Source organism: Strix uralensis, chromosome 2, assembly GCF_047716275.1.
Source record: "Strix uralensis isolate ZFMK-TIS-50842 chromosome 2, bStrUra1, whole genome shotgun sequence".
Classification (NCBI taxonomy): Eukaryota; Metazoa; Chordata; class Aves; order Strigiformes; family Strigidae; genus Strix; species Strix uralensis.
The window spans coordinates 129,971,114-129,987,243 of NC_133973.1; the positions used below are offsets into that span (position 1 = coordinate 129,971,114).

Consider the following 16,130-nt stretch of genomic DNA (forward strand, 5'->3'; position numbering starts at 1 on the left):
TGAGTGACAGGCTCCTTTCTCATTTCCCAAGTATATGCTTTTTCTGACTAAAAACTTTTACCCTGTCTTTGCCAGAGTTTGTCAATCTAACTTTTTCTGCACTTACTTTAATACAATATGAGATGCAATTATCTCCATAGTGTTTACAGCATCTATGCCTTGGGCCATGTTTGCACCTGCAAAAAGCACAATGAAACACATATTAACTTGTAGCTGTTTTCAGCATCATCAACAGGAGACTTCATAAATTTTTTCTTGCCTAAAAATACATAAAGTGCTATTTCCCCACCACTCATTTTCCCCATTACCCATTGAAGGGCACTGTGAACTTTTATGATGCCATAAAAGGACAATAAAAACTAACAATACTTCAGCTGTACAGCAAGAAGTGTCTGCACGCTTACTTGGATCCAACCTCTTGCCATGCTACACATTAAATACAAAATTAAAGAACAAATTTTCTGTGTGGTCACTATGGAGAAGGATGTGACCCTTCCTGGTTTGTCTCTGCTCTGTGGTTCTGGAAGGATATTTGACCAAGCATCTGTTGGTTATCTGTGTCCTTACAACTTTCATACCATGTAAGGTTCATTGAAGGGCAATGCAGAACATACATATGCACAGAGATACCCTGTGAGACTTCTCTCAATTACAAGCCTTCACTTCTGGGCTATTTCTTCTGTTGTGTAGATTTTTATGTAGCTCTTACTTTGGACAGAGAATTTGACCTTGAGCATTTAAAAGAGACTGACTTGGGATGGTGGGACGCATGGATTGTACAGTTGTTAGTCCTGCATTATGTAGAATCAAGAGAAGTAATGTCATGCCAGGTCTGAACATTATATTTTGCTATAGCCAAGTATTTAAGTTTTAATGCAAAATAAATTACACAATTTATATACTGTGTCAAATATCTTGTAAGTTTTGAATCGTGTAGTATAAAGCCTAATGGCCATAAATCATCTGTGAGGTCAGTTTATGTAGCAAAAATTGTAATGAGAATATGATCAGGTTGCAGGCATTTAGACTCAATTATACTGAAAAGAACCATATGGAAGAGAAACCTGTGAGAGGATTGGGACTGAAAGTTTTCTGAATGTCTGAGTCAGGAGTTTCAAAACCTTAAAGAAAAAATATGCTCTTCTCCACCCACAGTCCCTTGATCCTTGTATTTAATGAACAATGGAAGAGCTATGAACTGTCTCCAGCAAACTGAATATGAGGTGTATAAGACAAAATAGGTATAAGCAACTCAGCTAAATCAATCTGCATATGCCTGGAGCTGTCTTCTCCCTGTTGGTCTTTTGTTGTCTAATACAGTCATGCCTGAAAAGCCACTGATGACTTCCCTCGTATTTTTCAATTAAACCCCACAGCAAATCACGGGAAGTCGCCATGTGATGTAGGTGACTTCATGTTTGTTCATTATCTGAGCAAGGAAGATCAGCCACTACTTTGAGAACACAATGCACTTAGAAGCCTTGTCTCTCTCCTGCGTGTCAGCAGGTAAAGATCCGGCCATAAAACTGCTCCTGAAGAGGTCAATGGAAGTGAAGATTCATAGGTGCAGTATGAACAGACCCCTAGTCCATTTTTTATTCCATCTTCCCTGTAAATGAATGACTCCTTGTGGTACTCAGTGTGCCTGAAGCAGAAAAATCAAGCACAGCAGAAGTACATCGCCTGAACATATTAGACTGAAGAGCTATTTGACATCATTTCTTTAAGCTCATACTAAAGGACAATAATTTGGATCCAGTAGACCTGGGGGGAACCTATCTTACCTAACTTCAGATGTCCAGATACAACCTTGTGCAGAACAGTTTTAGACTCACTCTTTGTTTTGCAATTTCCTATTTCCTGACAGTAGAGTCAGGCCACCAATCCTCCTCTTAGGCAGTTCTCCTTTATGCAATACAGGGATGTAGGTCCCCCAAATGATGATGTTACAGTCACTTACATTGACCTAAGTAAGGTCTGCTGCTGTGCAATTTCTCTTCCTTAATTTCACTACTAGCACCAGCAGAACCACGCAGTTTTGCTGAGAACTGCAGAAAAAGCCACCACCACTCTGCCACTCAGAATTGATTGAATTTACTCTCCCCTGTTAGACAACTGCATGTTGCAAGTCATTACAGGTCTTAAATTTTGCTTTCATTAGAGTTCATAATTTGTCACTGCTAACTATCCAGTAAAAATCAAATGCAAAACACTTAAATGCAGAGCAAAAGTATTACAAAATGTTGTCAAATACAATGTAACAAAACATTAAAATGAGCTACATAAGAATGATACATTTTGGGTTGTTTTTCTTCGACTCACACTTTGTCCATAAGCTTTTTTGTTAGAGCCAGGATGTTCATTGGCTGTGATATTTTTTCACAATGCTTTATCTTTCTATCTGTTTTTGAAAAAGCTGCTTCAGGTGAAAATGAATGAGTGGGGATTTCTTCTTTGCCTACAATGAACCTGAAAGAAAAAAACCAGAACAAAACAACAATTATATAAATAACTCAAGGAAATACATAAAAGTCCAATATAAGTCTTTAAGTCTTTAAGACAAGCTTGAAGTTACCCACAAGTCTGCAAAAGAAAATGCATCCTATACAGCTGCCAAACCTTGTATCTCTTTGAAAAGATCACTCCACCAACATACTTAAGCTTCAGATAGTGGTCGCAATTGCTGCCAGGAATTTTTTAAAACTAAAAACATTACTAGAGAAGTCCATCTCTCATACAGAAGAAGAACACTAAATAAAAAAATAAAAAGGCACATGAAATATCTCAAATTATCTCCAGAAAAATGGGGTTACATAAAGGTTGATAATTACTATAATATTTTTATAAAGTATCTGTTTTGTAAAATCTTCAAAATGTTTTCACTCCCACCATGAGTATCAACTTTGTTTTGCCTGGCTTCACCCTCAGCCTTCCTTCTTCACCCAGAAGTTGATATTGTTAATATATCGGTTCATCTTAGGTGTAGAATTACTGCGTATCAAGGGCAATGGAGGACAAAATGGCAAGATGTTTCCTAACACTCTGCACTATAATCCAAGTTACACTGTACTGTGGTAGTCTTGCTGAGGGTGATGAAGGTATAAAAACTGTCATTTGGTATGTGACTGTGAACTGGTGATTTCAGAAAGCACTGTTTCTGCACACTGCCATAGGAGTGTTTCATGTCCGTATTTCTGGACTACAGTCTGAATTATTTAACTGTTGGCACCTTATATCAAATTCCATGGCTGTTTCGTAACTGTAAACTCTATAAAATATTTCCCACTACCAACAACAGCAAGTCTGTCTTGCTTGACTTCAGCTCTTTCCTTCACCTATCCACGCACTGGGTTGAGGGTAGACAGGTAGCAGAGTATGTGAGGGAAAGGTAAGAATAACGTGTCTTTGTACTTCAGACACAAGACATGAAGACAGGAGAACTTTCCATAACTTCAACAAAGGAGTGAGTAACACCAGAGGGTCCCATCGCAAAGTAAATTCTAGGAGAGCCTGGATCACAATGGCAGACACAAGGTTTAGTGGCATGTTGGGGATATTTCAATCAGATATGCTACAAATCCATGCTTTATTTGGGTGCTGGTTACACAACTACTGTTATATTTATTAAACATTTTGTGAATGCAGCAAAGAAACTCCAGCAGCCATCTGCTTTCAGGAGAATATTGGGAATCGTGAATCCCAGTTTTAGAAAGAGAAAAGATTAACACTCCTTCAAAAACATGCAACCATATGTCTGCGTTTCCTTTAATGTCCCAAATATGAAAAAATTCCTATCTTGTCAGCATATTATATCTTCTTCAAAATATGCTGTACACCCCAAAAGTTTGAAAAGTTTTACAACAGAATGATTTTCTTAGAAATACTCTTTTCATAAAATGCGGCTGCCACCGTGAACGATTCCTCAAAATCTTCACTTTAAGCTACATACTCACAGACACTTTACTTACTTTAGTGCAGAGTATGTAAATCCTTTCAAGCCATCTTTGCACCTAAAACATAAAAACAACAGTTTTTCTATAATGGGCTGCTTGCAATATAAAGTGTTATAGATTAAATATTGCGTGGAAGGGCTGTAGATGAATACCAGCTTCTCATTAACAGAAAACAACACATCTGTAACAACTCTGTGGCTATCCCCAACTTCACAGTTGTCACCACGCCTTGGGACATCTCAGAAACAAAGGGTACAGCATACAAATGCCAGTGCCTCTCTCTTTTATCCAAACCAAGAGTGAAGAAATTTTTAAAGGATGGTGACAGAACCACTGGGGTGACAATGGAAGGTTTCATATGACAAAGAATTGTTGCTTTATGGAAAAGAAGTCATGATGAGTTTTATGAAACATAAATGTTACTGCAAGGAGAGAAAGGATGGTTGGACCCCGATAAAATACCCACTTGCTTGTAAAGAGCTGCAGGGAGTGGTTATTTTGACTTTGAGATAAAATGTTCTACTTTGCACAGTGCTGATCTCTGCAATTCGTCACTTCAAGACTCTCAATCTGAAAGTCCCATTTTTTCAATGATATAGTGGTTGTTCTGATTCTGAGCTTGATTACATACATCCTTCCTTACAGACTATAGGGTTCCTTGTGTGAATAATGACCCCGGTAAAGAGTCCATAATTGGCTATGAAAGGTTTAGGTTATTGACTTTTTTCTGCCCAGGATACCATGAAAGGAGCTGAAGCTTGCAGCTGCTACAGATTCTTTCCAGAAGACTTTTCAATGTCATGTTGGTAGCAAAGCAAAGAGCAGATACTTGGGATTTTTACCCCTTTTTATAGAATTGCATGGGGAATACACCATGGTACATTCCTGACACAATACATAAAGCACAAACTAGTAACTTATCAACACCATCATTTCAAGAACACATCTACTCTTAAGAGAAGACAGGATGGCAGTTGCAAAAGCGTCATAAGTGGGAACGGATGAACATAACCCTCTGCCTCCTGCCAAGTTGTCCCTGGAAAGCCTGTGCCCACACCCTTCTGAGAGCATGTGAAACCATCTCGCAGAAGGTATCATGCGTGGTCAACACATCCTACCAATGGCTGGATACACACGAGCAGCAGGAAGAACATAACGAGATGACAGATGTTCACAGATCAAGAAAGTCTGGTTTTGTCCTGGCAGCCAAGCATCTGGTGTGGTGCTGGTAAGACACCACAGCATTAAACACTCCTGGAAAACTCTTCCCAATGCTATGGCCTTCAACACATACTTTTTCAAGTACCTGGTTTTGTCACCATGTGCACAGTGCTAAATAAGTATCAGGCACAGTTACAGAAAGCACCAGAAAATTCATTCTAGAGTTTCTCTTTTAAAATGACCGCACCTAAAATATTGGTCACATATATATGATCTATAGGGGTTCAAGGTAAACATATACAAATAAAATTGCTCACTGTATCTTTAATTAATACAGAATATTGTAACTGAAGATATGTAAACATTTTATTTTTTATGATTTTTTACCTATGGAATTCAGAAGCTGAAAATTATAATAGAACTTTTCTAGATTGAAACAACTGATGAGTGATGGACTGAAACAAATGAAATCCGTTTTGCCCAGAGATCACAGTGAATCCCTGGCAGAACTACAAACAGAGACCAAATGCACAGGGTTTACATATACTTGCTCTATCCACAGAACTGTGGTCCGGTATCACAAGTTTGATTTTAAACCTACAACTGACTGCAAGTTAAATGCCCTTTGAGTTAAGGGTGTTCAACACATTATGTCTGCAAGCTGCCAGCTCAAGAATAAGGTCTTAGTTTCTACTTTTCTTTTCCCGTAAATTAAAACCATACACTAATTGAAATGTAAACATGCATATAAGAGTTTCTAGAATAATACTGGAACAGAAAATTACAGTATGAGCATAATGATGTTTTTGCCTTAATCACTCCAATGCAACTGCACTTTGGGTTGCAAGTGTTCAATTATTCCTTTATTGCACCACCAGATGTCCCTACCCAACTAGTGCTCAAACTGACCCGACCTGACTGATACTATCCTACAATTCGTTTCCTTTAAACTCTCCTCAAAGAAATTGTCAGTCAAACCCTGTCCTCACTAATATTGAAAATCATTAGACATTTGAATCACTGAAACAACACTCCAACTCCCTCCTCATCACTCCAAGAAACATGAAAAATATTTCTAATGCCTATTCTAATTATATGATTAAAGTCAATTCTATGCAGTAAGTATTTGGTGTATAGGAATTTTATCAGTTATTCTATTAGTAGAGCTACAGCTATGAATCCCCCTGTAAAATGCACCAAAGTTAAATATGTAGTACAACATGGAAGTACTGCTAAAGATACAATTCCATTTTTTTCCCATTAACTTCCTAATTTTTTAAATTATAACACAGTATAAAAGCGCAATTTAAGTTCTTAAATAGAACTAAGTCATGCTGCTTGCTGTTTAAAATGCCTTGTGTAAAGTCATTACGCAAAACTAACGGGTATGTGGAAATATTGCTTATTAAGGGTTTCAAAAACAGAAGTCCTAGAGAAACAATACTTTCAGTCAACAGTTACTTCCACTGTAACTTTCCCTTCTCTGACACGGCAATTTTGCTCTTACAAATGAAGCGGCAACCAACAACAAACCTGGAAATCTAATTTTTCTCTTTACATCATGAATTCAGTACATTAAAGTTTTCAGAATACTGGTCTAGATACTGGAATTGCCTTATTTATTCACTCGCCAGGTACACAACACTGGCAGCTACAAAAAAACCCTCCATACTGACTCCAAACACACTTCTTTTTTGAAACCCCATGCAGGGACAGTGTGGAGATGTCACAAATTCAGCGACTGACCTCAACGGTGACTGCTGAGGTACAATGCTAGCTGCACATGGCACATTTCATGAACACCTGGCTGCTAATAACTGAACTAAGACTAATGATTTGCTTCATACAGCCACTAATTGGTAATAATAATGCCACCACTAATTGGTAGTAATAACTTTTACTCAATGCTTCATTACTCAAGGGGTGAAAAAGTCTGCACTCTGCTGCTGACCCCTGCAAGCCATTCAAGCTGCAAATGAGCACAGTAAAACGCATTACGTGCGCCCAGCATTGCAGATACCCCTGAGACAGGAAAAATCTCAATAGTGTATTATAAGCTTGTTCTTAGGGAATTATTCAACCTGCAAGGTCTGAGATAATGGGTGAGTTGTATGCCGTTAGAGGTACGGAGCATAGCTCACCTCTGCTACCATTCCCACCACCCTGAATGTCCCAGGGACCAAATCCCAAACTGCAGGAGGGCAGCACCGCTTTTTTTGTCCAGTGAGCAATAATTTAAAGGGTACATAATCTGGTTACGTTTTCCCATCAGAGGGGAAGTTGTCCCTAGTACAAAGCCAGCGACACCAGCGACTCTGCCAGCTGTCCCCACTGGGTACTGCGTACCTGATCACACAGCAGAAATGCTCTGCTCCGTTCCAGCTTGGTTTTGGCCAGAGTCATGGCTGGAGCTGGAGGAGCAGAAGAATCAAGGAGCCATAGCAATAAATTTGGGTTCTCCAAATTCCCCTGCTGAGACAATTTTGGCACATGAGCAAATAGGGTCGATTCTAATCGTGTATATTTATAACATAGATTTAACTTACGGCCACACACATTTATTTTTTCATAAAGAAGACAGCAAAAGTGGAATAGAGCCAAGGCTTGATACTAACTATACTTCCAACAAGACATGAACTAACTCTAATTATTTATGTTTGTGTATGTAAAGAGGTGCTGTACATGAGTTTACACTACTCTCCCTCCATCCTGTGGGAACGAGAAGTTCCCACACTGAACTATAATGCTGGATGCCAGCAATTATGTTTTGGGTTTTTTTATTAGTATGTCTTGTCATAACTCTTCTAAAGGTTTTCTCCGTGACCAATTGATACACCCTGCACAAGAAGCCTTCTGAGGAAACAAGTCACTTTTCACACACAGAACTGGCAAGGAGAAAGCAGCTCATAGCAACAACATATGCCATGTTTAACATTCCCATACTGCTTATGTTATCCTTCAGGGTAAGAGTAAATTAGAAACTCCTATACGCAGAGCTTTCATTATGGACACATGGGAAGGAAACACTGCAAGCACAGGACATGTGTTGGTATATTACTGCAGCACATCTGCGTAAAGTACAGTAAAGACTGGCCAGTGAGATCACGTTTCCAAGTTAAGGTGATGAAACGTGACTGTCTGAACACAACAGCTACATCCGTTGCTATTAAATCCCTTGTTGTTAGGAATTAAAGCCTATTTACGCTCCTTCGTGAGCTGTGCTGAACTCTAAAGGACAATCCATTTTGTGTTTTAAGCTACTTAGAGAGGTTACTATACCTCCGCCTTCTGTTTTTCTATCCTTCTTTCCTCATCTTCTCCCCAGTGTTAACCGTGAACAGCAACACGTGTTATTTCCCTGACATGTCTTCTGTATCCATTTCTCTTCTTCCTTTCCCATCTCCTCTTTTGCTCTTTCTTCCTGCAAGTCACACTCCCTACTTTGCATTTTCCCCCATGTGTCCTCTAAAAGTTATTCTCAAAAGCTCATTTCTTTTTCTTAGAAAAAATTATCCATCAGTACCTTCTCCTTACCTCCTCATGGTCTGACACTTTCCACCATGCTAATCAAGTGGGTTGTGACTATAAGATAGAAAGTGCAGAATAAGCACCACTGAAAAACAGGATTATAAAGAAATTCAAGACTCAGGGACACATGCTTAATCATTCTGAATCAAAGAAATGGAAGGATTAGTTCAAGCTCAGTTCTAAATTGTTTTGAGACTGATTTGTTTATGTGGTGACTATAACATAAAATCACGTTTTGGAAATATTGGTTTTCTCAAAAGCTCTGGGATCCAAGAACAATTCCAAACCAGTAAGACCTTCCTCACTGATGCAACTGTAGAAAAAAAATACTTTAAAATGAAGTTTTTTGTATCTCTGGATATAAAATAAGAGCTAATCCATTCAAATCTGATAAAACAAAGGAAACTGAAACCAAAGGTTGTTCAGAAATGTGTACCACTAGCATTTTTCCCAGTGGAAGAACACACATTTTCATTTTTAAGTGGAAAATATGATTTCTAAAAATTATGAACAAACATGTCACAAAACCTTTTTTGACTTGTCATTACTTAGTTATGGTGGATTTTCCAACTATCTGAACAGTATCTAGATCCTTCTCAGTGACCGAAGAACATAATTATTGTGCTAATCTTAATGCCCAAATCCATCGAGCTGTTAGTGGTTTATGATGGGGCTGCAGAAAGACATTTTGGTCCTCATTTAGATCAATCTATGGGAAACTGGATCCTAAAAATCTTTGTAAATATGGTTAGACAAGAGTCTTCCGACTTCAGGAACTACTCATGAAGTTTGCATCGGCTTAAAAAAAGAATACTCTGCTTATATATTCTCCTATCAGAAATAAAGTGCATCAAATCTAAAATTGCAGCACCCTACTTGGAAGCAGAGAAGCATTTAGATGTAATTCCTTTGGATCAAAACCAGTACTTGCAGTTCAGTAGTATCTAAACACAAAGGAGCTTCCTTTCTAGATCTACAGCTACACGAGGCACAAGAGATCAAAATGAAGGAAGTTTTCTTCATAGATGTTTACGTTGCTCTAACATGGAAGATTCAATGAATTTTTTTTTCTTTTGTAATTATGGCCATTTCAACTAACCATCTTTATTTGTATCTTATTAAAGACATTAAAACTTGCTCTCACAAAGATAACCCAAAAAGAATATCCATATTTTGAACTAAGTTATGGTTCCCTATATAGACATGCAAACATTTTTGTCCGTCCACCCAGACTGAAACATATCTCTTAGAGACACCGAATAATCATCGTATCAAGGCACTCGGAAATGCAGAGAGCAAACATAATCTGTTCCATGCACCAGCTGCTGCTAACATTAACATTTCCCTCAATATCAAACCTAAGCCCTTCCTTCGTGCTATGTCTCCATGTCCCAACCTTTCCCAGATGATGCAGGAGCAGGAATAACCACTCACTTTCCTCTATTCCTCAACTTTGCCAGGACCGGGATGGAAAAACTGATGGAAAACCTTTTCTTCCCCTTCTGTCACCAAGGGTCAGGAAGGTGGCCCCATCCCGTTGAACCACATAACCCCAGGAGAACCAGTGACAGCTGGAGGCAGAGAACATGTCACCACCACACTCGAAGCTGCCTCCTCCAAGATTCAATAGGATCGTGAGGCACAACTTGTGACTTGTGCAGAGGAAATCCAGAGACAAATTTAAGGGAAAAAAGAATTTATACCCAGATTCTTACTCTGAGTTTCCACTTTTCTGGATTAAACATTTATTTTATTTCGATCTTTATTCACAGGTCTTACTTATTCAAACCAGGACTGTGAAAAAAAATGTAAGGATCAATTATAGCCAAAAAATCTAATCTTGTACCCCATGGACAACACGTAGCTTTCAGAAGACGTCAGAAATCAGATTAAAAATAACTGAAGTCAGAGCAGTTGTAGCAGAAACCCTTATAAAAATTATACTTCAAACTATTAAATGTGCAATGCAGCTGGCATCAAAATGCAATGAAAAGACTCATTGCTTGTGTTTCCAGATCAGATTGATAGTTTAACTTTTGTGTGTTTAAATAAAAAGTGAAAGAATGTATCCATGACATTTCTTGTAGCTGTGCTTGAAGTATAAAATGGATCTTTTGAAAAGGCTATGTTTTTGTAACTATTACATGCAGCAGACATAAAACTGTTTTAAAAAAAAGTAAATGAACAAAGAAAGAGCAAGTAGGGACAACATTCAAGGAGAAGGGTGAAAGAAGCACGGTAGAGGATTACATTATTTTTTTCTAGACCTATACTGAATGTATCTTTTACAATACCTGGAAAGAAAGGGTGAATGGAGATGACAAACAGTGTAATCAACAGTGAACTATGGTCCCATTAAGCTTTCATGAAAATCCAGGGAATTACATTTTTAAAGAAAAATTCTGCAGTTCTGGCAAGAATGTGATACTAAAATTGAAAAGAAAGCTGTTTATACTGAAGTTAAATTACAATACTGGATTCAGGGTTGTAAACCAAAGCTGTTATCAATAAGCACCTCACATCTGATTGCTAATCAAGTTTTGTATGTTATTGCCAAATATGAAATCAGATTTCTAGTGATGTTCATTATCCTGCTACTTACAACGCTCTCATTTCTTCCGAGATCAGTGCTTCCTGAAATGTGCATTTCTGAGTAAATGGAATTTCTCTTAGAAAAAAAATATTTTTTATTATTTTATCTGGATGCAGCCCTTCCATGTCTTTGTGTAGCAACAATGCTGTGCTGTGGGCTCAGAAGCAGCAACTGAGTCACTCAGATGGCCACGTTCCCTTCTCAAAACCCTTCAACAGAGGCCCTGCCTCACACAGCTAATAGAAGAAGCTAACATCAATTAAAAGAGCTGATTAAACGATGAAGTTAAGGATTTATCTGCTTAGTTCAATTGGTTTGTTGAATTTTGGAAAGTGATGTCATTTTTCCATTACCTGATTTTAATCTTTTTCTTACAACTGTTTTATCAAAAACCAGTAACCCTCTGCTACAGCAAAACCCAAACACTCTCTCCAAGTCAGGCACAGAACAAAAATAGGAAATGGAAAAAAAACCCTGAAGGCATGAAGATGGGAAGTCAAATTGCCTCTAGGGGGATGAGGATACAGAGAAATGTACCTTGACGTGCGCACAAAACCACGTCCACCTCTGCGGCCAAGGTTGCGCTGATGCCGTTTCATTGTTGTTAGAACAATGAGAACAGTCAGTCAGTCACCAAAGGGACACACTGTTATGAGATTAAAAAGCAAATGATCTTAAATTCATACCACATTTGGCTCAGGTTAAATAATGGTGGCATCTGCAGCAATTTTATCTTACTCGAAGATCTGTACTAAACTTATCTACTGCCAAATTCTGCTCTGGCTTTTTCTACTGGCTCTCTACAATTGGAAAAAAAAAAAAAAAAAAAAAAGGAGGCTAAGCCTGTTGGAACTGTTTTCTGTAAACATACTTCATGCTATTTGCAAGTGATTCAAAATTTCAGTGAGTTAAACCTCTCTCACAGAAATTGAGTGATTAATTCAAGCATTCAAGAGAAATGGATATAACATTTGCTTTACCCAAATGACCCCATAATTGGATTTGAGGAAAATGTTTGGCTGTTTGCTTTATTTCAATTTGGGGAAAATGTGATTACGAGGAGATGATCCATTTATATTTTTATATCATATTACTCCTATCTCTGACGTTTAATAAAATTGACATATATAATCAGAATAAATGAAGTGAAAACCTACAAAAAGGTTTTAAAGAAATTAACAATCATTCTGAATATGCCCAGGCCATTGCCGAGTTAGGTTACAGAGTGAGGATGATACAGGTCTTTTAGATTGGTGAGTTATTATTTGTAATTACTTGAAGTGACATTTTTCTCTCTGTTATTCAAAAATATTCTTAATTGTCTATAATGCAGAACGTTGTCTAAATCACCAAGACTCTTCCAACTAGGTATTGAGCCATAAGCATTAGGACAGCATCAGCTGGTTGCTGCACTCAAGCTAAATGGCCATGTGGCAAAGTTTGTTGAAACTTAAAACTTTTATTTTTGGCTATATAATATTTCTTTGTGATGACTATCCCATGCAGATTTACCCGCTTACCTGGAGTTTACACACAGATAATGATGCTGTGGTGTGTAGGCATGTTTCTGAGGTTCATAAGTATCATAGGAAATCTTGAAAATACATTAAAATCCCAAAACTCTGCTCGAAGAACCACATGGTGAATAAAGTGTTTGTGCACAGCCTTGGAAAACACTATTTTGAGAACCAAATTTCAGTGCTACCACAGAAATGCAGTCCTGAGTAACTCTCCTGCTGGCAGGGACCACTAAGGGACCTTGTAGCAAGGGACCAAACTTTATTCTAACACAGTTTTATTTTAAATTACTTCAGTGCTCTTCAAATAGATCTTATTTTTAGTGCTGCATATCCAGGTGCAGCATCTGAAATAGAAAGTTGCATCACCAAAAAAAGAAAAAAAGAAGTTGAGAGACTGGTCATGAAACTTGGAATGATATAACACAATGCCCAAGCCTGTAAGTCAGTCAGAGGTGGGAAATGACACCTCCGCGACGGACTCTTGGTTCTTTCTTATTCTAATAATCATGGCTTCTGAACATCTGTAATGCTTCCAATTTTTATTTTTTATAACAAACAACTTTAAAAAAACAGTATGAACTCCATACCAAGAATGTGTGCAATCACCCAGATAAAACACAAAATCTCCCCTCAAAAATGAAGGAAAAAATATAATTACGTAACATGGAATACTTTCTGCAATTAACTTATTTAACCAAGTGAAATAATGTGGTATTTATGAAAATAACCTTCCAAAAATTATTGCTGGGAAGTTAACTGCTGTTGATATCATTGTTTATGAGATCAATAAAACCTCCCATAATCATTTTGCTCTGCAAATATACCAGGGGCATTTACAACTACTACGCAGAGACAGCATCAAAGCCCTGCCAATTCCTACCGTAACAGTGAGAGTGCCACCATGTCTGGACTCCATCACAGTGTCCCAGTTCTTGGGTTGACTGGGTTTCATGAAGTTATCAAACTTATCTAATTTCTAGCATCTCTAAGATGCAAAGGATCAAAACGTGAATTGAATCAAGGAAATCAGAAAAGTCCAAGACGTACATGTTGGCATCTCACAATAGATAAAAAACATCTGAGGGAGACATTGTGGTGGGATTTTTAAGGTTGGAGTGCTTTTTCAAACTTTGTGGTTGGAAACACTGCTCAAAATTTCCATTACATTTCATCTATACAGAGAGCTCTGGACACTTGCTAATTCCTCTGAACTCACACATAAGAGAATGAAAAAAATCAGAATTAAGATTAACCAAAGAAATATCAGCCCCACTTTCCAAGCTGGGAAAGTAAGGTATGTCACAGAGATATTATGAAAAACATTTTTTGTACTTCTCTTGCAGAGCGCAGTAGTTACACCACACAGCTGAGAGAATGCACCCACTTCAAAAACACAATATAGTGTGACTATATGAGAGAAAAATAACAGAAAACTTCTGCTACTTTTCTAACCCAGTCTATATATACAAATTATATTTTGTTGTTCTTCAGTTCATATGCTAAATATGTATGCAATTACTTGGTTCCCCATTTCTAGAATGCTTCACCAAAATATACATACAACTGATGTGCCTTTCCCTAAAACATGATTAATCAAGTATTTAACATCCACTGATCAGATTTCAGCACAGTGGTGATGATGCCAGTGACATCTGGTATTGGGAACGGGGCTTTGACTTTAACTATACCTTGTTTCACCTCCATCCATCTTATAAAAGTCAAGAAAGTTTTACATGCAAAATACTCCTCAACAAGTCACAAAAACCCAATACAGCAGGTAAAGACACTTCGGTAAGTTTTGGGCTGTGTGAACCTGGGTATAAGTAACTCCCATAAAAATCAATATCCATAAAAAGGATGCAATTTTACTCCTTGTCCTTCCAGGAGTTATCCAGAAGTCTAATGAATTATATGCTATCCTGATGCAACTTTGGCAGCTAGAAATAATGCCCTCTTTAGTAGGAATAAGATGATATAAGTGGAGAAAGCAAACAGCACTGTTCAGATGTGTTCAGATAAAAATGTATAGGGAATGATAAACATTTAAAATAGCTCACCAATTAGATGAAGATGAGTATTATTAACCCCAGTTCAGTTTGCAAGATTTTAAAGAAGCATTAGCTCCTCTCACCATTTCTCACCTATTTTAAACTTCTATTACCTTCAACTACTGAGATAGAAAACATATGACACTACACTTGGAAGCCAGAATTTATACATTAAAAATATAAACTTATTTGGCAAGGTAAAGAAGTGACACAGACAAAACAGAAACAAGGCATCCAGAAATACTGGCTAACATTGTCTAAATGAAGACATGCCGGAATCCCTAAGGTAGAGCCAAAGCTTGTTTTAGGTCTACAAGTCAAAGTATGAAACCAAATCATTTGCATATGCAAAGAAATAATGAAAGAAGAGAAATGCAGAGAAACAATGTCGGAAAGCCTTGATCACCTGACTTATTTAGTCAGAAAACCTCTGATTTTCAACAGCTTCTACACTCTATCAAGCACAGCCATCATCAAACTGCATCTTTGTAGTTGCCACTGCTCCAGTAACAGGGAACAAAAAATACATGCAAGTTCTCATGTAATGTATGTAACAAAAAGCACACATACGAGAATATTTTCTTTTCCTTCCATACTTTTTCTTGTTTTCTTGCAATCTATGAAGTATGGGGTCAGTTTCTAGGGGAAGTGATTACTGGCAAGGAAGGAATCTTCTCTTTATTGTTATCGAGAAAGGCTGTCATGTCAGGTGTCCTACAGGAGTATGGCACTGGGCTGTCTTCCTACTGAACACATCCTTACCCCAGTCCCCCTGAACCAGTCCTTCTGAAGGCAACTCTTTGAGGGTACATTCACATGATCAAAACAGTCTTACATGGAGCTAGCTACCAAGTTAGCTTGGAACACAAGCTGAAGCACTCCTGTCCATGTCACCATCACATTACATCCAGGCATGTTGGTCCTACCAAGAAAAGCAATGATTAAATTTATCCTGGAAACCGGGTTAGCATTGCATGGCACTACTGTGCCATGAAAACTAAACAAGTCAATGGCAATGAACTCTTGTGTCTCCATCAAAGATCTACGTCTCACAAAATTAACATGCCATTGGAAAATCACAGAAAGTTGGTCTTTTATAACAGATAAGGCCTAACCATTGCTATTTTGGGAAAAAAAGATCCTATTCAGCCTTAAATTCAGGATAAGCATGGGTAACCAGCATAACTAATAGCATACTTGTGATGTGTCCACATCTGCTTTTGTCAACTACTAAATATGTAGCATAATCTTCATCTTCCTGGCAGCAAGTCATCTCATTTCTAGAGAAGGACAGTTACAGACTGATTATGAGCCACCAGTGTGACTG

At 37.8% G+C, this 16,130-nt stretch overlaps 1 protein-coding gene across 1 annotated transcript in view; it reads right to left on the reverse strand.

Moving 5' to 3' along the window:
- The window catches only part of TMEM135 (transmembrane protein 135), a 186,802-nt gene that overhangs the window by 16,907 nt on the left and 153,765 nt on the right, over nucleotides 1-16,130 (reverse strand). The window contains exons 7-9 of the mRNA XM_074860305.1: nucleotides 3,969-4,010; nucleotides 2,323-2,469; nucleotides 107-176 (exon numbers count right to left, since the gene is read on the reverse strand). Of these exons, the coding sequence (XP_074716406.1) occupies nucleotides 107-176; nucleotides 2,323-2,469; nucleotides 3,969-4,010 (259 nt within the window). The remainder of the gene's footprint in view (nucleotides 1-106; nucleotides 177-2,322; nucleotides 2,470-3,968; nucleotides 4,011-16,130) is intronic.